The sequence below is a fragment of the Phascolarctos cinereus genome, unplaced genomic scaffold, assembly GCF_003287225.1.
Source record: "Phascolarctos cinereus isolate Bilbo 61053 unplaced genomic scaffold, phaCin_HiC Scaffold_2;HRSCAF=192, whole genome shotgun sequence".
NCBI classification, from domain to species: Eukaryota; Metazoa; Chordata; class Mammalia; order Diprotodontia; family Phascolarctidae; genus Phascolarctos; species Phascolarctos cinereus.
In genome coordinates this window covers 147,246,049-147,268,646 of record NW_027555625.1, presented here as the reverse complement: position 1 = coordinate 147,268,646, position 22,598 = coordinate 147,246,049, and the positions used below count along the sequence as shown (strand labels likewise).

General features: G+C 39.2%; 1 protein-coding gene and 1 long non-coding RNA gene across 6 annotated transcripts in view; one reads left to right on the top strand and one right to left on the bottom strand.

Annotated features, from left to right (window-relative positions):
- The first annotated feature begins 5 nt into the window (after window positions 1-5).
- The window catches only part of LOC144455819 (uncharacterized), a 67,527-nt gene continuing 44,934 nt past the window's right edge, over window positions 6-22,598 (top strand). Inside the window, exons 1-3 of one of the 3 annotated variants that reach the window (XR_013484611.1) lie at window positions 6-394; window positions 488-569; window positions 21,867-21,948. This is a non-coding gene — a long non-coding RNA (uncharacterized LOC144455819). The remainder of the gene's footprint in view (window positions 395-487; window positions 570-21,866; window positions 21,949-22,598) is intronic. The other 2 variants (XR_013484612.1, XR_013484613.1) reach the window with 2 other exon arrangements.
- MIS18BP1 (MIS18 binding protein 1) overlaps window positions 11,705-22,598 on the bottom strand; it is a 53,509-nt gene continuing 42,615 nt past the window's right edge. For 2 of the 3 annotated variants that reach the window (XM_078149666.1, XM_020988097.2), the window contains 5 exons: window positions 21,765-21,925; window positions 17,483-17,625; window positions 16,409-16,496; window positions 15,272-15,326; window positions 13,067-13,624 (listed from right to left, as the gene is read on the bottom strand). In XM_078149666.1, the coding sequence (XP_078005792.1) occupies window positions 13,521-13,624; window positions 15,272-15,326; window positions 16,409-16,496; window positions 17,483-17,625; window positions 21,765-21,925 (551 nt within the window). In that variant the 3' untranslated portion in view covers window positions 13,067-13,520. Of the gene's footprint in view, window positions 12,037-13,066; window positions 13,625-15,271; window positions 15,327-16,408; window positions 16,497-17,482; window positions 17,626-21,764; window positions 21,926-22,598 lie in introns of those variants that run through there. The other variant, XR_013484610.1, reaches the window with a different exon arrangement.

Genomic DNA, 22,598 nt, shown 5'->3' with positions numbered 1-22,598 from the left:
AGCTCTCTGGCCTCTGGGAAATGTAGTCCTGGATTTCAGGCGCACAGTCGCTGTCTCCTTGTTTGTAAAATGAGGATTTTAAGAGCACCTATCTCGTAGGGTTGTTGTGAAGATCAAATGAGATATGACATGTGAAGTGCTTTTGAAGTGTTAAAGAAGCATATCAATATTGACCGTCGTCGTCTTGTTGCTGGTCCATTGAGACCATGGCAGGGTGGGCAAGTTTGGATGGATGCGGAAGGACAGACGTCACGTGAGCCGTGCACTTTGACAATATCGTAGCTACGGGGCAGCTAAGTGGCGCAGTGGATAGAGCACCGGCCCTGAAGTCAGGAGGATCTGAGTTCAAATGCAACCTCAGACCAAGCACTTGACACTAGCTGTGTGACCCTGGGTAAGTCACTTAACCCCAATTGCCTAACAAACATTAACAATATCATAGATACAGACATCAGAGGCCACTGAGTTCCACCCCTTCGTTTTACAGATTAGGGATGAGTAATACAGTGATTTGACCATGGTCACTCAAGGAACAGGCATCAGAGGCGGTGACTTTTCCCCTCTATCAGGTAAGGAGCCGTTGCGTGAGGGGTCTACGGTAAGAGCATCCTCATAGTTTGTTGTTCAGGGGTTGCCTTTATCCCTCCTGCTAGGGTTTGGAGCAGAGGTTTCCAAACTTATTTGGCCTACTGCCCCCTTTTTAAAAAAAATTACTCAGCACCTCCCCACCCCGAAATCTACTTTCTTTAACCCTTTGACTTTTTACAAAAATTTTGTTATTTAAAAAAAATTTTTTAAACGATGCATTGTAAATTTAATAATTTATTGTAAATTTGTGGGGTTTTTCCTGCATTGAAATTTTGATGACACAATATTGCCTCACGTCATTACACAGCATATTTTCCTACTGATGCATCCTGGACTTCCAGATGATGTGCTACTCAATCACTTGCCAACACTTGCTTGTTAAGACTTGTCATCAGACTTGACCACTGATTGGTTAAAACTTGCATTTTGTGTATTTATTTGGATAAGAATGTAATCACTATGACTTTAACTGTGTTACACAACAGATGAAACACGTGCAAACGATTTTTCAAAATTTTCTCTTCTTGTCTTCTTTCCTTATGTTTCCACTGCTCCCTTATTTTTATTCAAGGCCCCCCAGTTGCACCCTAGGCTACTACGGCCCCCTGGATCGTTCCAGCTCCCCCCAGGGGGCAGTATCATCCACTTTGGGAACCAAACTTTGCAGGAATGGGAGAAGGTGGGACCAGGACTGTTCTTTCACCCTTTCCTTTCACAGATACTGAGCTCAAGAGAGAGGGGAAGTATTTTGCCCACGTTGTGCATAGCCAATCAGTTATAGAATCACAGAAATTTAGAATTGGATAGTAAGTCAACAGCCATCCAGTACTGCCCTCTACAATAGAGTTAACAAGCAATTTGTTTGAAGACCTACAATAAGCTGGAACCTAATACATATAGTTCATCTGGAGGAGGGCAGATCAAGTAATATTTTGTTCTTTTTCCTCCTTCTTCCCCCTCGCTCCAGGCTACAATTAAGCAATTGTATTTTTATTTATAAATTTATAAATAGATATAGATATATACATATATGTATGTCTATATATATATGTATACATATAGACATCCATAATACAAACATATACATTCCCTAACAGATTCTACTCCTGATCTTTGTTTTTATGTTTGTGCATGTCTCTTATTTCCTATCCCTTCTGACTCCTCTACTTTACTTCCATGTACTACCTTGCCCTCCTATTACTTGATCTACCCCTCTCCAATGAGCTCTCTCTTATCCTTCTATTCCCATAAATCTAAACATCCTTTTATATGCCTCTTTGACGTATTATTCCCTCACCCTCCCTTCTAAAGTTCCCTCCACAAATATTTTTGTACATAGTTATTTGCATGTTTTCTCTTTTGTTATACTGTAAAGTCTTTGAGGGCAGGAATAGTGTTTTTGTTTTTCTTTGTATCCCCAACACTTAGCAGAGTGCCTGGCATGAAGTAGGTGCTTAATAAATGCATATTGACTAATCAACAAAATGCAGAGAAGATAGAAGAAACAGAAGAAGAAAATGAAATGATGAAACTGTACCATATTGTCAGACATGCTAAAGCTCAGAATGAAGTGAGATTACGAGGGAAGAAAAGGACAATAAAAAGGGTATTTGTCACACACAAGACACTCCATTCTCAGACTCAGTGCATTTTCACTAGCTGTCCCCGTGCTTGAAATGCCTTCCCTCTTTGTCTCTACTTCATGGCTTCCTTTGAGTCTCACCTACAATCCCACCTTCTGTAAGAATGCTTTCCCAGGCCCCCTTAATGCTAGTGCCTTCCCTCTGAGACTACCTCCAAATTATTCTGTATATATTTTGTTTGTAAACGAGTTTTTTAGTGTATTGTCCCTGTTAGACTGTGAACTCTTTGAAGGCTTAATCCTCAGGATGAGGCAGAGTACCTGACACGTAGCAGACGTTAATAAATGATAAGACAAAGAAGAGAGATGTCAAGAACATGAATAGAATGTTAGAAAAACTGGATATAATAGCCCTCAGGTGATTCCTGAATGAAAATTGAAAGGAATATACATAATTCTCAGCTCCACATAGCACTTTTACAAAAATTTACACATAAACAAAAGCAGAAAAGCAAGAATATTAAACTGTTCTTTTATTGACTGCAGTACAATGCAGATTACAATCAACAAAGGGGTATTTGAAGATATGATTCAAATTTGAATGGAGAGTAATATCCTAAAGAATATGGTGGTCAAACAATACATAGTAGAAACAAATAATTTCATCAGAAAAAAAATTAAAACAGTGATTTCCGAAAACATATCAAAACTTTTAGGATAAAGCTAAAGCAGTCAATAGGGGAAATTTTATATCTCTAAATGCTTTCATCAACAAAAAAAAAAAAGGGAAAGAACAACTCCACAAATTGGGCATGCAATTTTTAAAAATGGAAAAGCAATAAATCAAAAAATCCTAACTAAAAAAATTAAAATTCTGAAAATAAAAAGAGAAAAAAAGTTAAATAGCCATTGAATTGGTCAACAAGACCAATTTTAAACAAGCCAGTTTAAAAAACTGATGAAATACATCAACTTTCTGATTCTCAAAACACACTATTCTTCTGTGGTTCTATTCACTATGTAACAGAGGACTTAGCCAATGAGACCCCAGTCCCTAAAATAGGTGCAATATGCTGTGTTTGGTATCAGTCCATGTGGAAGCTTAGTGAGCCTACTTCCAGAAATGTATAATGGTGAGTGATGATGAGGCTGTCCTATATTTCTCGTCAATTTATGTCATGGTAATGAAAAACTTTTTAATTGGTTAGTGAGCCAAAACTGTGTACATATAAAAGGTTAAAATGAGTGGAAGAGCCCTCTTTTCCTTGGTAATGAGAAGAGACAAGATCTACTATAAGTTATAAGCTTCAGAGTGAGAACCTACCAAGTCCGCTTCAGGAAGTGGCATAGCAGATGGGTGAATAAATGCTTGATTATAGGATACAGTTGTTTTGGCTCATGGGTCCATTTTCTGCTGTGTTATTTCTCACGGCTAGCTTCCCTCAGACTCTACCACGGGCTGCAGTTGCTGGACTTCTGGTAATTCTTCCAATCTTAATGAAGCACACAAGGTTTCATAGTCTGTTTCATCTCTGATACTCACTTAGCAAAGATTAGGAAAAAATTATCAGGGATCAAAACAATAGAGGTGGCCCTGGGTTCATACCCACATGGCGGTGCAAGTGGGAGATAGAAGGCAGCTGTTGGTAGCACCTGCAACCTCTCTTCCTATCCTGAAGCTTACAGCAATTCTTGCCTCATCACCAAGGAAAAGAGAATTCTTTTTAATTGAGCTCTTTTGTATGAACACTCAGTTCTGGCTCAGTAGCTAATCATGTAAAATAATTATGTAAAGACAGAATAGCACTCAGTCATAGGATACCTGTGTAGGCATGCTATGAATGGGGGTGGGGTGGGGAAGAGGCCCTCCATCATACACCATCACACATTTCTAGAAGCAGGTTCACCAACTCTCCATGTGGGTTGATACCAGGCAGAGTATATTGAGCATGCTTTAAGGGCATAGCCCCCATTGGTCTTCACCCCTACAACTTTCCAAAGCAAAACACTTTTTCTTGGCCACCACTGGCTATATAGGAGAATATGTATAGACTGCTCCTATTAGACTATACAGGCTATATTAGACTATTAGACTATAGTCTATTAGACTATAAGCTCCTTAAGGACAGGGGCTGTCTTCCCTTTTTCCCCTTCCATCTCCAGCTACACACTTTTCTTGCCTAATCTCCAGCCTTTGGAGGGAAGAGGATTTGTGAAGCAATGCCTCCCATTTGACCATCAAGACTGTGTGCTTCTCATCTTATATTGCACTTGCCTCCAGCCCAATCTTCAACCTCTTTTGGGAAGAGGAATGGTGCCTTCCATTCAATGATGAACATTCTCACATCTCATCATACCCTTCACATCCCAGTGACTCTGAACACCTGTAGTATCATCCAAAACCTCATTCCCCCCCATCCAATTCTTCATTCCCACCCTCATTCCCTCAAAGTTCAACCAGACACTACCCAGCCCTTCTACTGTGTCCTCTGGAATGTCTCCTCTATAGGCAACAAACATCCCTTCATCTTAAATCTTTTCTTTCACATATTCCTTCTAAACTTGGCTCTTCTCTGATGACAACCTACCCCATCCCCTCCCCTGCCACCCTTTCAAGTATTGGCTGCATTTTTCCTCATTCTTCTCAACTCACTGGCCAAGGCAGGAGAGTTGGAATATTCCTTGCTCCCTATAGCTACTTGCATTATTGCTAAATAACCTCTCTTCCTTTGAGGTTAATGCTGTTCATATCTACCACCCAATCAAAATCCTGGTAGTTGTTGTCTATATTCCCCTTCCTTCTTCAATGAGTTTGACATTTGGCTCACAATTTTTCTCTCCTCCTCAACTCCTGCCCTCATGCTGGGAGAGTCTTCAACACATGTATTGACTCTCCTTCAAACACCCTAACCACTCAGTTCCTTAACCTACTCATTGCTCATGAGCTCCCCTTCCACCCAACCTCAGCCACACACCAAGATGTTCATACCCTTGATCTCGCCAGCACCCACAAATGTGTCACCTCTATGTTCGAGAATTTTGAAATTCCCCCTATCCAACCATAATCTCTATTGCTTTTCACTTCTCCCTCTTCCTTACTTCACAAAACCTTACTCTTCATCCATTCCACAGCTTCCAATCACGTGACCCCTAAATTCTCTCCTAGGCCATCTCCCCTTCACTAACCACTCTCTCCTCTTTTCCCTATCTTGACCCCTTGGTGAACCAATTCAATTCTATACTGTCCTCATCCTTGAATCTCTAGCCTCCTTATCATATCACTGATTAGGCCTAGCTAAGCCTCAGCCTTGGATCACTCTCACCATTCATTACCTTTGCTTCCACACCTGTGGCAGAACAAAGAGGGAGAAAATCATGTAGCCATTCTAATCAGGTCCGCTACAATCTCAACTGGGTCCTCACTGCTGCTAGGTAATCCTACTGTACCTCCCTTATCAACTAACTCTCCCAGTCTTCACATTGGCTCTTCCAAACCTTCTCATCCCTCCTCAAACCTCCTATGTCTCCCCCTTTCCCCAATCTCTCAGCTGAGAACCTGTCTCATATTTTACAGAAAAAAATTGAAGCCATTCACTGTGAATCCACTCTTTTCTCCTCTTCCTCATCTTCTCTCTCTCAGGCGCCTTCTGTCACATTCTCCTCCTTCATTCGTGTCTCACGTGATGAAGTGACCTCATTCCTTACCAGGGCTAACCCCTTACTTGTTCAAGCAATCTCATTCCATCCCATCTCTTAACAGTTCACCTGTCATCCCCCTTTCACTTTTCAATCTCACCCTGCCTACTGACTCATTCCCCACTGCTTATAAACATGCCCATGTCTCCTCCATCCTGAAAAAAAACCCTCATTTGATCCTTCCAACCCCATCATTCTATATCTCTTCTAACCTTTCTAGCTGAATTCCTTGAAAAGGCCTCCATTTTTTTCCTCTTTCTTGACTTCTTACAACCCAGCTTCCAACCTCACCATCCCACTGCAACTTCTCTCCAAAGTTCCCAATGATCTCTCATTCTCACCCACTCTCCTTGATATTGTTATCACCCTTGCCTCCTTCATAACTTTTTTTTTTATTTGGTGAGGCAGCTGGGGTTAAGTGACTTGCCCAGAGTCACACAGCTAGTATTATGTGTCTGAGGCCAGATCTGAACTCAGGTCCTCCTGACTCCAAGGCCAGTACTCTATCCACTGTGCCATCTAGCTGCCCCGCCTCCTTGATATTCTTTCTAGGTTTATGGGACACCACTGTCTCCCACTTCTCCTCCAACATATTTGACCACTCCTCAGTCTCCTTTGGGGAATCCTCCTCCAGAGCGTGCCTTCTAACTGTAGGTGTCCCTCAGGGTCCTATCCTGGGCTTTCTTCTCTTCTCCCTGCTTCACTTGGTGATCCTATCAACTCCCATGGAGTTAATTACCATCTCTTTACTGATGATTCTTAAATCTACCTATCCTGAGTCTGATGATTTCCAATCTCACATCACCAGTTGCCTTTCAGATATCTCAAACTGGATGTCCAACAGACATCTTAAAATTCAGTATTTCCAAAACAGAACTCATTATCTTTTCCCCTAAAACCTCTCCCTTTCCCTATTACTGCTGAGGGCAACACTGTCCTCCTACTCCTTCAGACTCAGAGCCTAGGAGTCATCTTCTCTAGGCTAAACATCTCTGGCTCCTTCAACTGATCTTTGTGACATATCTTCCAGTTCTCTTACTTTCCAGGTCACCCTCTGGTCATGACACAACTTGTTCATAATGTTCCTAAACTGTGGTGCCCAGAACTGTGCACAATACTGCAGATGTATCTTGACTAGAAGAAAGGAATGATTACTAAGCGCCTACCATATGCCAGGCACTATGCTAAGTGCCTTTATAAATATTATCTCGCTTGATCCTCACAACTTTGGTAAATAGATGCTATTAGCCCCATTTTGTAGTCTTGGAAACAGAGGCAAACATTAAGTGACTTACCCAGGAACTCACAGCTAGTAAGTGACTGAAGCCGGATTTGATCTCAGGTTTTCCTGACTCCAGACCCAGTGCTCTAACCATCATACCACCTAACTACCTCTCTGACCAGGGCAGAGTATGGCAGGACTATTATTACTTCATTTGTTCTGATCACTGTCTCTTTTAATATAATCTAAGACAGCATTTTTTTTTGGCTGCCAAGCCAATATGATCTTGCAGTTCAGATTCTGTATTTGTGAATAATTTTTTAAACTATATTTATCCTTATTAATTTTCTTTTGTTGTTGTTGTTGTTGTTTTTGGCTCAGCAATAGGGTTAAATAACTTGCCCAGGGTCACACAGCTAGTAAGTGTTATGTGTTTTTGGCCACATTTGAACTCAGGTCCTCCTGACTCCAAGGCTGGAGCTCTATTCACTGCACCACCTAGCTGCCCTGTATCCTTATTAATTTTCAATGTATCTGATTTGGCCCACTGCTCTAGTCTGTTGAAATGTTTTTATATCATGTCATCCGGCATTAGCCGCTCTTTCCAACACTGTGCCATCTGCCAATATGACAAAGAAGCCGTCTGCTGAACAGCACAAGTCTGAGGATAGAGGGATCCCTGGGACCTTCCATTAAAGACTACACTCCATGTTGACACTGACTTATTAAAAATGATTCTTTGGAGTCCAGTCAATTCGTTCCAAGTCCAAGTAACTACTCTCATGCAGGCCGCATCTCTCCATCTCATTAGGAGGCACAGTATGACAGGCTATCCAAAGGAGCATAAGAAATGGCGTTGAGATTACACTGGGGAGGAAACTCCTTCTACCAATGCCAGCCAGTGCCTTCTCTGCCAAGAGCGTGGCTTCCCAGGGCCACACAGCCACTGGGTGGCACAGGTAGGACTCAGACCCAGATCTTCCTGGCACTGAGGCCAGCTCTCTATCTGCTATGCGCTTGCCAAAACTGTTCCTTAAAGATCGTCTGTTAGGCCAGTTCACATTTGTTAACTGGAGGAGAAGGGTTAATAAAATATAGGGAGAGAATTTTACTAAAATGTTTGCAGATTATGCAAAATAAGGGAAAATTCAGAAGATGTGGTAAGGAAAAAAGCAAAGAATATGCTACATATTGAAGGGGGTAATTTTAGGTCATTGGTTGGAAAAACTAAAGCAGTATTTTAAAATTCCGTATAAAATCAAGCCATTTGTATTATTCAAGAAATCTTTTTTTAAAAAAATTGTTTATTTTTTTAAAATATAAATTTATTTATTTTTAGTTTTCAACATTCAGTTCCACAAGTTTTTGAGTTCCAAATTTCTCACCCCTCCCCCCACCCCAAGATGGCATGCATTCTGAATACCCCTTCCCCTGGTCTGCCTTCTCTTCTCTCTCTCTCCCCTTCTCTTATCCCCTTCCCCTTCTATTTTCCTGTAGGGCAGGATAGACTTCTGTACCCCATTTCCTGTGTTTCTTATTTCCCAGTTGCATGTGAAAACATTTTTTTTAAACATGTGTTTTTAAAACTTTAAGTTCCAAATTTTCTCCCTTCCTCCCTCCCCACCCACCCTCATTGAAAAGGCAAGCAACTCAATATAGGTTGTACATGTGCAGTTATGCAAAACACTTCCTTAGTAGACATGTTGTGAAAAACTAACTCTATTTCCCTTAATCCTATCCTGCCCTCCCATTTATTCTATTCTTTCTTTTGACCCTGTCCCTCCTCAGAAGTATTTCCTTCTGATTACCCTCTTTCCCAGTCTGCCCTCCTCTCTGTCACCCCCCTGCTCTCTTGTCCCCTTCTCCCCCTATTTTCCTGTAGGGTAAGACAGATTTCCATACCCAATTGAATGTGTATGTTATTCCCTCCTTAAGCCAAATCCTATGAGAATAAGATTCACTCATTCCCTCTCACCTTCCCCTGTTTCCCCTCCACTGTGAGAGGCTTTTCTTTTCTGTTTTTTTTTGTGAGATAATTTACCCCATTCTACCTCTTCCTTTCTTCTTCTCCAAGTATTATCCTCTCTCATCCCTTAATTTTATTCTCCAGATATGACCCCTTAATCTTCAACTCACCCTGTGCCCTCTATCTATCTACATATACATACATATAATTTTTTTCCTTCAACTACCCTAATACTGACAAAGTTCTCATGAGTTATAAATATCATCTTTCCATGCAGGAATGTAAACAGTTCAATCTTAATAAGTCTCTTATGATTTCTCTTTCCTGTTTACCTCTTCATGTTCCACTTGAGTCCTGTATTTGAAAGTCAAATTTTCTATTTAACTCTGGTCTTTTCATCAGGAATGCTTGAAAGTCCTCTATTTCACTGAATGACCATTTTTTCCCCTGAAGGATTATACTGTTTTGCTGGGTAGGTGATTCTTGGTTGTAATCCTATCTCCTTTGCCCTCCGGAATATTATATTCCATGCCCTGCGGTCCTTTAATGTAGAAGCTGCTAAATCTTGTGTTATCCTGATTGTGTTTCCACAGTACTTGAATTGTTTCCTTCTGGCAGCTTGTAATATTTTCTCCTTGACCTGGAACTCTGGAATTTGGCTACAATATTCCTAGGAGTTTTCCTTTGGGGATCTCTTTCAGGAGGAGATTGTGGATTCTTTCAATTTCTATTTTGCCCTCTGGTTCTAATATATCAGGGCAGTTTTCCTTGATAATTTCTTGAAAGATGATGTCTAGGCTCTTTTTTTGATCATGGCTTTCAGATAGTCCAATAATTTTTAAATTCTCTCTCCTGGATCTATTTTCCAGGTCAGTTGTTTTTCCAATGAGATATTTCACTTATTTCTTTCTAATTTCATTCTTTTGGATTTGTTCTACAGTGTCTTGATTTCTCATAAAGTCACTAGCTTCCAATTGCTCTATCCTAATTTTTAAGGAAGTATTTTCTTCAGTAATCTTTTGGACTTCCTTTTCCATTTGGCCAATTTTTCTTTTTAGGGCATTTTTCTCCTCATTGGCTTTTTGGACCTCTTTTGCCATTTGGGTTAAGCTGTTTTTTAAGGTGTTATTTTCTTCAGTATTTTTTTGGGTCTCCTTTAGCAAGGTGTTGACTTGTTTTTCATGATTTTCTTGCATCACTCTCATTTCTCTTCCCAGTTTTTCCTCTACTGCCCTTACTTGCTTCTCAAAATCCCTTTTGAGCTCTTCCAGGGACTGGGACTGATTCATATTTTTCTTGGAGGCTCTGGATGTAGGACCTTTGACTTTGTTGTCTTCTTCTGGTTGTGTGTTTTGATCTTCTTTGTTACCAAAGAAAGATTCTATGGTCTGACTTTTTTGGTGAAGTTTGCTCATGATCCCAGCCAATTACTTGAGTTATAAACTCTTTATTAAGGTAGGGGTGTTTGCTTCCATTGTAGAGAATGTGCTGTCCCAAGCTTCAGGGGTTTTGTGCAGCAGTTGTCAGAGATACTTCTAGGGATCAGTTCTTCCAAGGTGGTATGATCAGGGGCAAGGTGTTTACTCCTTTCCCGGCCTGTGCTCTGGTCTATAAGTGACCACAAGCACTCTTTTCTGCCTTGGAACTGTAACGAGGATTCTCTCTCTACTGCCACTACAAGCTCCACCATGCCAGCACTCCTCCTCACCCCAGGACCACCACCCAGAACTGTGACTCAGATCCAACCATGGGCAAAGCAAGAGAATCCTGCCTCAGCACCAGCAAAGAAATCCCTGGAATCCCTCTCTGATCAGCAACTCGATTCCCCCTCAATCTATAGGCTGGAAGCTCCAGAAACAGCCACCGCCTTGGGGCTTCAGCCTGAACTGGTGCTGGGATCTAGCTTCTCTCTCACCGAGGTCACAGACTTTTCCTATTGACCTAAGTTGTCTATGGTGTTTGTGGGTTGAGAAGTGTGGAAACCACCACAGCTGCCCATGATTCAGTCCTCTGAGGCCTGCTCCAGGTTTGCTGAGGCCTGTTTTTCCTCATGGAACTGAGTTCCTCTCCCAGCCCAGAGTGATAGACCTTTCCAATTAACCATTCAGGTTGTCTTGGGCTGGATATTTGTTTCACTCTGTCTTTTTGTGGGTTCTGCTGCTTTAGAATTTTAGAACCATTTTTTACCATTATTTGGGGAAAAGCTTAAGCAAGTCACGGCTTTTACTTCACCATCTTGGCTCTGCCCCCCTCTTAGAACATATTTTCACTTTTAACTTGGCTCCATAGCATGGTTTCAGAGGTTACATACGGAGGTATTAGTATACCATGAATTGTAAATTTACAATTTAAGTTGCAACTTGAAATTCTATTGACTAATCTTCATTGTGATCTTGATGTGTCTGTAATAGGATGGTCCAGTTCTAATGGCAAAATTACATTCCATAATGTCTGGAGACCTCTACTAGCTAGCTGTGAAAGCTCATTAAGCTAGTTAAATTCTATGCAAGGATTGATCTTTCAGGGCTGGTGACTAAATTACTACAAAATCAGTCTTTTAGAAATTGCTGTTAATGTAGAGAATTTGGCCAATTCCCTCTTTCAAATCATTCCTTCAGATGCTAACACAATACTAATTCAGCATCAAAAATGTTTTGCAATTCCTGAATTTATTCAACTCACTTATTAAAATCATACAGTTACTTCTGGGAGGTAGCATGGCACACTGAAAAGAAGCCTGGATTATGAATGACAAGTCCTGGGTTCCGAACCTTCCGCTAATTTGGTTGTGTGGTCTTGGGAAAAATCACATCTGTTCCTAGGCTTCCAAGAGTATCTTGTGAAGTCTGGCCAATTATCTGGAAGCTCCCTTTAGAGTTTTCCATAAATTTTCATTTTACATAGTCCTTTTATTTTTTGATTCGAGATCTGTCTAGATTTCATTCAGTATCTTACTTTGTAAGCAGTCCCAGTCCCATCATCCTATTTTAAGGAATAACAGATAATATTACAGGATAGTTATCACATTTCTCTTACTTTACCCCTTTAGAAGCTTCTATAAATCCCACAATCTTGCTACTCACTAAACTTTTTCTTTAAGATAATGGAAAGGAGGAACCTGGAAGGGAAAAGGTCTTTGTTTTTTCTACTAAATCTAATGAAGATTTTTTTGGTTGATTTGAAACTGCGAGGGCTGCTAGATGGCACAGTGCATAGAGCACTGGCCCTGGATTCAGGAGGACCTGAGTTCAAATCTGGCCTCAGACACATAACACTTACTAGCTGTGTGACCCTGGGCAAGTCACTTAACCCCACTGCCTAACGAAAAAAAAGAAAAAAGAAACTGCATAGGAGAGGGAACTGTTGGACCACCACACCCTTCCTACCTCGTCTCCAAACCATCAAGTCTACCGTCACCTGACGGCCAGGTCAAAATGACACTGACTAACACAAAAACATCAGAGCTTTATTTGTAGAGCTAAGCCGGTTGTGGATTAGAGGCAGGTGAATAACTGCAGGTGATGGTCTCTATGCCAATTTATAAAACAACGAAATAAATGAAAAAATTCTTGTTTCAAAAGAGTTAGTTTGAGACTGTCATTACTAGCAGGAAAAACACTCCCTGGGATTTGAAATGAGTTCAAATAGACAACCATAGTCCAAACTTAAACCTGGAACATAACAAATGATATTCTAACTGAAAATAAATTTGCCTAAAGCCTTGGGTTTTTTTTTTATAATTTCTTCTAGTCATCTACCATTGGGACTCATCTTCATAGTCAAATATACAAGTGTTAAGAGTGCAACAAAAGCTATTATCTTTGGGCCGAAGTATCAGACTAGTAACTATGGTCAATTTATTGTGGATTGTATCAAATCCTCACTCAAGTTCGGCATAAAGTTGAAAAAAAAAAAGAATTGTAAAAGAAAGCTGTATCCCAGAAAGGCAAAAGCCAATGTTAGTATAAACTAGACCCAACATTCTGCGAAAGTTACACACACACACCTGGGCATGTTTGGTATTAAAAGGTTTCTATTAAACAAACAAAAAAATCACTGTACAGCATCTGATGAGAATTACTCAGCATCTAAGGGTATGGATTTTTGCTGATACCTATTTGAAACATCTCATTCATAGAATAAACAGAACAATGCTGCAGAAGAGTTGTCAACTATATATACATATATATTTTTAATATCAGATAAACAATCACTTATAAAAAATATTTACGAAGAAAAAACCTTTTTTACATTTTTAGTAAGATCTGCATGTCTGAACATTAGCAAGGAAAGTAGAAAGAAATGCTCAATTTATACACTAAATAAAAAAGTAAAAAATAAACATATATGTAAAACAATCTCACAGAGGAAATATTGACATTTCCAATTAATACAAATGCACTGTACCTCATATACAAGTGTGTGTTATGGTGTTAAATAAACTGTGGAATTCATGTGTTCTTATTTTACTCTGCAGAATCAGAGTTGGAGAAATAATCATCTTGTTCTTCTTCATCAAAATTCAATTTTGTTGTATAACTGAACAGTTTTCCAATATCAGATTTCATTCCTGTGATCAGAAGAGTTTTAAGGAACAGGATGAACACATTTTATAAATGAAAACAATTTAAATAAATATGGCAATATAACATTTCCAAGAAACAGAATGACAAATCTGTCAAATTTAGAGCAACAAATTAGTCCAAACACAGGATTATACTATAGATCTGTGTCACAAACAGTAAAAAATATAGATCTCAGAATCAAAGGATTTTAGAACTACAAGGGACTTCAGAGGTCATTTAGCCCAACCCACTGCTGAACAAAAACCTCTCTACAACATACCTAACAAGAGGCTAGCCAGCCTTTGCTCAAATCTCCTTCGTCTTGAGGGAGCCCATTCCACTTCTAAATGTGTACGCTTGCCAAAAAGACTATTTTATGGAGAACTCACACAGGGCAAGCACTCACATGGTGGTCAGAAGAAGCAATACAAAGACATTCTCAAGGTCTCTCTTAAGAATTTTAGAATTATGTGACATGGGAGACACTGGGACAGGACTGTGCAGCATGGCGTGCCCTCATAAGAAAAGGTGCTGCGCTCTATGAGCAAAGCAGAATTGAAGTAGCTCAAAAGAAATGCAAGATGTGAAAATGTAGAGAATCCACCCCAAATATTCACATGGACTATGTGTGCCCAACCTGTGGTAGCACATTCTGAGCTTGTATTGGTCTTGTCAGACAATCAGAGGCACTGTAACTTGACTCTAACATAGTAATGTCATTTTGGTCCTCTTCAAGAATGAAGGACAACCACCATTTTGCCATGTAGTCCACATTTCTCTCACCATCTTTTCCACAAGAATAACAGTATGAGAGACTGTCAAATGCTTTGTGGAAATTTAGGTAAACTACAAGATTCCCTCAATAGCCCAGAGATTACTAATAACTCTCAAAAAAACCCAATAAGGTTAAGTGCTGTAAGCTCTTGATGATCATCACTTCCTAGGCATACACTAATCATTCCCTTAATAACGCAGTCTAGAATTCTGCCAGGAATCCAAGCCAAACTTACTGACTGATCTACAGTCTGTAGCCTCTGTTCCCTTCCTTTTCAAAAACTAGGACTTTGGCTCTTCTCAAATTCTGTTGTACCTGTTTCTCCGTCACCTTTCAGAGCTCACTGACTAGTTCAAGTTTTTTCACTATCTTAAGATGTAATTCATCTTGAAGACTTGAAGTCATCAAGGGTAGCCAGATGCTCTCTATATCCCTACTTATTTTAAATAGCAACTCCCTATCATCCATTTTTCTTCCGTCCTCTGCAGTTTAAAGATTGTTCTTGTCAGGGAAAACAGAAGCAAAGTAAAAGTTAAGTGGCTTTCATCTATCATTATTCATTTCATCAACCCTGAGCAGTGGTCTTATCCTTTTTTTTTTTTAAATGCTCACTTTCTCCTAATATATGTAAAAAACAGAACAAAAAAGTCCTTCATATTTTTAACTTTCTTTGTCAGCTTGAACTTATGCTGAGCTCTGGCATGCTTGACACTCTTTTCACAAGGCCATTTCACAAGCATGGTTAGATGTCATGAAGTACATATGCCTCAAGCATATCTATTTAAAGGCTATTAAAACCTCTTCACTTCTTAGGAAGGGAGCACTAAATGCTAATTTAGTCCTTCTTTCATGCAACACTGTATGAAATGTTACTGACCTTTATTAAACTGAGTTCTTCTTCTAGATGTTGGAGTTGTAAAATCAGATCCAACCTAAAAAGAATCACAAAACCTCAGAATTGGAAAGGACCACAAAGACCATCTAACCCATCTTATCTACTCTAATAGGAATGTCCTCTGACACATACCCAGCCAACGTTTTTTTTGCATAAAACCTACTATGTCCTGAGGCAGCCTATTTAATTTTTAATTTTATTTTTAATAGTTCCCTCTGTAAGGAGTTGGTTTTCATCTTAATCAGTATACATTGCTAAATTTACTATGATAAACAAATAATATAAAAGTCATCATATTGGCAGTCATAAACTTATAGTAGTTTTCTGAATGTATTAACTGCTCAATCCACTAAATTAACTGGTGCCTTAGAAGAGTTAATTCAGCTTCAATACATTAACTTCATTCACTAGGAACTTACTGAATTTATTATTTTAATGATGGTTTGAATAAAAAGAGTAAATAAATAATCTCAAATCAAGGACTAATATCTTAAGCTGCTATATAGAGTATTACATTGGAGATTAGCTCTTCCAATTTTTAAGTTTATCAAAATCTTTGCGAATACAAAATAGTATTTGTAAGAGATGTGAAAATGGACTCTGAGGCATCAAGGTTTAGTAGACTTTCAGTAATTATAAGGCATTTTAGGTAAAATAAAGTCTAAAAGTAGTCAGTGTCGTTCTAGAATCCCATTTTAGAACTTGAAAAGCCATTTGAGATCAGTGAGGCTAACCCTGTCATTTTGTATGAGAAAGCAAAAGGCCAGGAAGTGATTTGCTAAGCTGGTGGTACACTGTAGGTCATCCTGAGTGTCAATGATAAAGCCAGGACTAAGATCTAACTTTTATTTTATTGTGTTCCTTATCAAAAAACATTTTCACTTTTCATAGGAAAAAGGATTTTAGAAAAATCTGAGTTTGTCTGCTTCTTAAAGTATGACTATGGCTTTCTTTTTTGATATGCTAAAGAAGCTTGACTAGACTTAAATTGGCTTCAAAAACCAACTATGTCATGAGTGTCACTCATGGTCACAAGGAAGCTGGGCTTTCTGAAACCTACATAATACATGATGAATGAATGAACAAAATGAGATTAATAATAAGAATAAAAAATGTTACCAGTTTCTTCTTGACATTGGCCCACACCATACCACCATGACTTTTATTCTCCTTTTGCATTTGAAACACATATTTATCACAATCTTTTCTGCAAAAATACAAATTAGCATTTCAAAATGAACATAGATAATCCATGAGGTCTAATTAGTTATACAGTAATTGCTAAATTGACATGAATTTTAAATTGTTTTTGGTCTAGAGAAAACTTTTCTCCCTATTTTTATAAAATCAAAGTATTCTTAAGCCCACAAATCAAATATTTAACTCAGATTCTTAAAAGCACCAACTTGCACACAGACTTACAAAAAGCAACTTTTAAGAAATGACAATGTCTTTTGAACTCTCAAATATTCTAATCATTCAATAAGACTTTATCAAGATTATAGTATATACCTGACACTGTACCAGGTACTGAGGATGGCATCAGAGGGCTGCAAGCTCAACGAATTACTGATATAACATGGTATATAACATGATATAACATAACCAAAAAGTTAATGCAATCTTATACTCTTATTAATAAAAACATAACATCCAGAACAAGGGGTACAATAGTCCCACTATACTCTGCACTGGTTAGTCAATAGCTGGAATATTGTGTTTAATTTTGGATGCTCGTTTCACAAGGTACACTAAAAAACAGGAATCTGTTAAGGAAGATAACTCTGATGACTACAGGTCTTGACATTTAAAAAAATTTATTTTCCACTATGACTAGAAAATACACCCAAGCAAGTAACATAGGTACTCAGTGAAGCAAAACTGGTCAAAGGAACACTGGTATTACAACAGCAAAAAAAGTACTCTAGTGATGAGGTCAAATGTGGGAGACAGAAATCTTATTTCCTGACTTCTGTCCTGTCAACTGATCTGTGTCTCTATGTAGTTGTTACTTAGGGGTCAAGTGACTTGCCCAGGGTCACACAGCTAGTAAGTGTCAAGTGTCTGATGTCACATGTGAACTCAGGTCCTCCTGACTCCAAGGCTGGAGCTCTATCCACTGTGCCACCTAGCTGCCCTACTTTCAGATTTTTTAAAGACATATTCCTTATTCCCTGCACAAACGTATGTTACCTGTTAACAGATTCCAGCATACCAGGGCTGACATGTTGACACTGGGGGGTTTTTGCCAAGGGATAAATAACTGAAGATGGAGTTGTTGGATCTCTGTCCATAGGTGGAAAATCATCATCCTGACTGACTTCAAAATTTGGTAACTAGAAAAGAAAATGATAATGACTCACACACACCTTTCTTATTACCTCAGTGCAGTTCTAAGGAACTAATGGCAAGTACACACGTGACCAGAAAAGGCAGGGTGGCTCAGTCACATAGTGAGAACAAGAGACAATGGAAGGATGGCCTCAAACAAACTGGGGAGACGTGAGAACTGTGATCAACCATGATACCAGAGGACCAATGGTGAAAAATACTGCCCACCTCCTGACAGTGCCAATGAATTGATATGCAGAATCAGAGATGCATTTCTGGATATGGCCAACGTGCACATTTGTTTTGCCTGACTATATTTCTTTGCGACAAAGATTACAAAGAGTAGGAGAGGGAAAATGTGTCTGATAATTAAAAACAAAATTCAGAATAGCCTGAGCACTGCCTGGCACCTATGAAATATTAAAATACCTAGAAAAATGGTTCCCAATTAGTAGGATGCATATATAGCAGGTAGGGAGAGACTAAAAATTACTATAAGGGGTATAAGATCATCAAATAACAATGTAATAAATATAGAAAACAAATCTTCTATAACTTGAATATAAATTATCTGGCTTGTGTGTGTGTGTGTGTGTGTGTGTATGTGTGTGTAAATGAGGAATGAACCTGTAACTTCATTGGTACAGGAAACTCTCAATTAGGGAACTCCCTCTACTATGCAGATGAGCACCTTGCACTGAAACTCAGTCTTAAGAGTGCTGCCCAGGGTACTAAAAAAGTTAAATGCGTTGCCAAGGGTCCCACAGTCAGTATGAATCAGAGGCAGGCTTGACCCAGGTCTTCCTCCTACTGTGGCTGGCTCTTTATCCACTACGCTATGCTGCCTCTCATCTACATACGTTATTTTTCAAATCCATGTGATTATAAAATATAAACCATCTAAAAGTTACTGAATTCATAATAGCTTTTCATTATATATTTTCAATTATCAGATGTTAATAGCACAATTATTATCATGTGTGGATTCCTGAAAGTTTTTGATGTTAAAAGGGGCATCCTCTTTGATTGGATGTCAAATCGGTTTCCGATATGCTTGATGCATCCACAATGAATTTATGAAAAGCCATGAAGACAACCTATAGCTTGGGATGAATGAAGGCAAGGATGAATTATATAACCTGCAGAGGTAGAAAGTACCAACCAAACTAATGAAGTATAATGATTAATATTCATTTCTGTTCTTTTAGGTATCATGGTAAAATATTTGATCTTATTCTTACTTTAATAATATCAATCTTGAGTAAATATCAGTTGGAATTAATAGGCACCTATGTGAAATATTATTTAAATTTATTTTATACATAAAATTTTTATTTACCGCTTTTGATTGTATATCACCTTTATTTTATATTCCCCTTCCCCCTTTTTCCCCCATGGCTTATCCCTTGTAACAAAGAATATAAAAATGAATCAATCAAAAACATTTATTAAGTATCTATTATGTGCCAGTCACAGGGCTAAGCCCTAAGGATACAAAAAGAGGCAAAAGACAGTCCCTGCTCTCAAGAAACTTACAATCTAATGAAACAATGTGCAAACAAATATATACAAAGCCACCTATACACAGGATAAATAGGAAATAATCAACAGAGGAAGGCACTAGAATTAAGAGGTGTTGGGGAAGGCTTTCAGTAAAAGATGAGATTTTAGTTGGGATTTAAAGGAAGCCAGGGAAGTCAACAGGCAGAGTTGAGGAGGGAGAGCCTTCTAGACATGGTGGACAGCAGCCAGAGAAAATGTCTAGAGCCAAGAGATGGAATGTCTTGTTCACAGAACAGCCAGGAGGCCAGTGTCAGTGGATTGAAGGGTATATGACAGGGTATACAGTGTAAGAAGATTGAAAAGGTAGGAAGGATTAGGTCACAAAGGGCTTAGAATGCCAAATAGAGCATTTTTGTATTTGATCTTGCAGGCAATAGGGAGCCACTGGAGTTTATTGATATTGGGGGGAGGGGTGTGTGTGTGACTTAATCTGATCTGCATTTTAGGAAAATCACTCTAGCGGCTGAATGGAGGGTGGATTGGAATGCGGAGAGACCTGAGGCAGACAGACCCACCAGCAGGCTATTGCAATAGCCCAGGTATTAGATGATAAGGGCCTTCACTAGAGTGGTGGTGGCGTCACAGGAGAGAATGGGGAGTATTCAAGAGGTGTAGCAAAGGTGAAATTGACAGGCTTTGGCAATAGACTGGATATGGGGGATGAGGGACAGAGAAGAGTCTAGCATGACTCTTACGTTGTGAGCCTGAGGGGCTGGGAGGACAGTATTGCCCTTAACAGTAATAGAGAAGGCGAGGAGGTAGGGGGAGCATTTAGGAGCAAAGATAATGAGCTCTGCTTTGGACATGTTGAGTTTTAAGATGTTTACTGGACATCCAGTTCAAGATGTCTTAAAGGTAGGTAGTAAGAGATGTGAGATTGGAGGTTAGCAGAGAGACTTGTATAAGACAGGCAGATCTGAGAATCATTAGCATAGGGATGGTAATTAACTCCATGGAGGCTGATGAGATAACCAAGTGAAGCAGTACAGAGGGAGAAGGGAAGAGGGCACAGGACAGAATCCTGAGAGATGCCTATGGTTAGAGGGTATGACCTGCATGAGGATCTAACAAATGAGACTAAGAAGGAATAGTCAGATAGGTAGGAGGAGAACCAGGAGAAGGAGAGAATGGCGTCCTGAAAACCTAGAGAAGAGAGTATCAAGGAGAGAGCGATCAACGGTGTCAAAAAGAGCAGAGAGGTCAAGGAGAATGAGGATTGGGCAAAGACCACGGGATTTGGCAATTAAGAGATCATTAGTAACTTTGGAGAGAGCAGTTTTGGTGGAATCATAAGGTTGGAAGAGAGTAAGAGGAGACTAAGTGGAGCCACTTATTATAGACAGTCTTTTCAAGGAGTTTAGCTACAAAGGGTAGAAGATATATAGGACAGATAGATAGTTGTAGGGGATGAAAGGGGGTGGGACAGAAAGCTGTTCTGCAAAACTAACCAAGCCCTGAACTGAATCTGAGGATATATGCACTGGTCTACACCTAAAGTGTCTCACCTCAAGCATGTACTTCTAATGGGTATAAATATATGCCATCTAGAACACTGTGGTTTGTAGTAAAAAGGATATATTACATTCTGGTTAAAAAGTGCTCAAGGAAAATTAGCACATTAGCAGATTTATATGAGAGAAATGACTATTAAGGGATTAGTTATTTAGCTTAACTTTTCCAACCTGTAGGTTTGTTCAAAAGAATGCATGCATTTCTATGAGTCAGATGCATATAAGGTTGAGGACTCTTGGATTAGGAATTTGCTTTGGGCTAAGAGAAGTCATCTTTGGGTCAAAATCTAGCAGGAAAAAAGAGAGCTCCTTTCTTCTTCAAACTTGAACATTCCCTCCCAGGGACACAGGAAATCATCAGGCTCAACGTCACTTTTTATTTTATTACCTTCTGCCTTTAGTATTAGCTCCTCTTGATAAGTCAAAGAATATGGGAAAGGACAACTGGTAACGAAGGTGTACATGAAAGGGTGCAACCCAAGGAAGCACAATATTGGAGGGGAGGGAACTATCAGTATCTCTGGCAGGTCACTCTAACTGCCTCTATGCCCAGTAGGGGGGAAAGGGTGTGGGGGTGTGTGTGGGTGTGTGTGTGTACACACGCGCATTCTCACACATGTATAAAGATGTACAGTCACAGATGACAGTAACATTACTCCTTTTATATAATTATCTTCAATTCCCAGTTAGATGCATTCTAGCAAGCTATGGTAGATTTGGCCTTCGGCAATCTGCTTTAGCTATGTCTGCTGCTTATTTGAAACCCTAGTCTGGTGGTTAGCAAACTGCAGGCCAAATCTGACCAGCTGCTTGTTTTTGTACAGCTTGAGAGTTAAGAATGGTTTTTACATGTTAAAACAAAGTTTTGTTGTATTTAAAAGTGTAAAAACCATTTTTAGCTAGCTGGCCAAACAGAAACAGGCTGCTGCCCAGATCTGACCCTTGCGCAGTAGTTTGTCAACCCTTGTCCTTGTCTAAATAGAGCCAAATGCAATTTTGTAGTTGTATACAAAAATGAAAGTTTATAAAAAGTCATTTAAAATGCCACATTCCCTGTTTAAGATTATTACCTGTATTCTCTGATTATGCAAAGGCGATCCACTGAACATGTCATCATGATCATCCTTAGGCAGTTGTTCTAAGAAATCTCTCATCTGCTGTTTTCTTTTTAGAGTTCCCACTCTGGCAGTTATCCTTACAGGCTGGTTTGTATCAGTATCAACCTCTGTGCCTTAAATTCATGCAGAGATTTCGGTAAGAATTTGATCAGTCGTGCTATTTGGTCTGGAAAGTTAGTAACTTAAATAAAATCTAAAGTTTGCATACACATACTGTAAACTCAGTTTCTGATGACTTGCTGCTTCCTTAAATACACTATTCTCTATCTAAGGTTGGTATTCTACTTATGTTATGGCCTGTAATTAGGGAGTTGAAAGGCAGAAAAGAAGGGCTGTGTAAGACTTCAGTAAAGGAATAGGTATCAGAAAGAAGAATGTAAAGTTCTTTATAAACTGCAAAGCACTAAATAATTACCATTGATTGTTATTATCATTATAAAAATGGAACTAAGATCAATAGGGTCCTTATATATATTATGAAAATGGCTACATTCAGATGTATTAATTATGTTGATAATTAGTTACCACCAGAAAATCACCAAGTAGGTATCTAAGCTACTGATTTCACTGTGGTATAAAACATTAAATTTTGGTAGAGCCATGAGGTAAAGTTTGAGTATCATCACACCCAACCAATAAATCAGTCAATATTTATTGAGTGCCTACTATGTATCAGGCACTGTGCTAAGGGCAGGGGGTCCAAAAAGAGGCCAGTTCTCGACACCTCAAGGGGTTGACAATCTAATCTACTTCTATACATATTGCCTCTTCTTAAACATCTAGGTA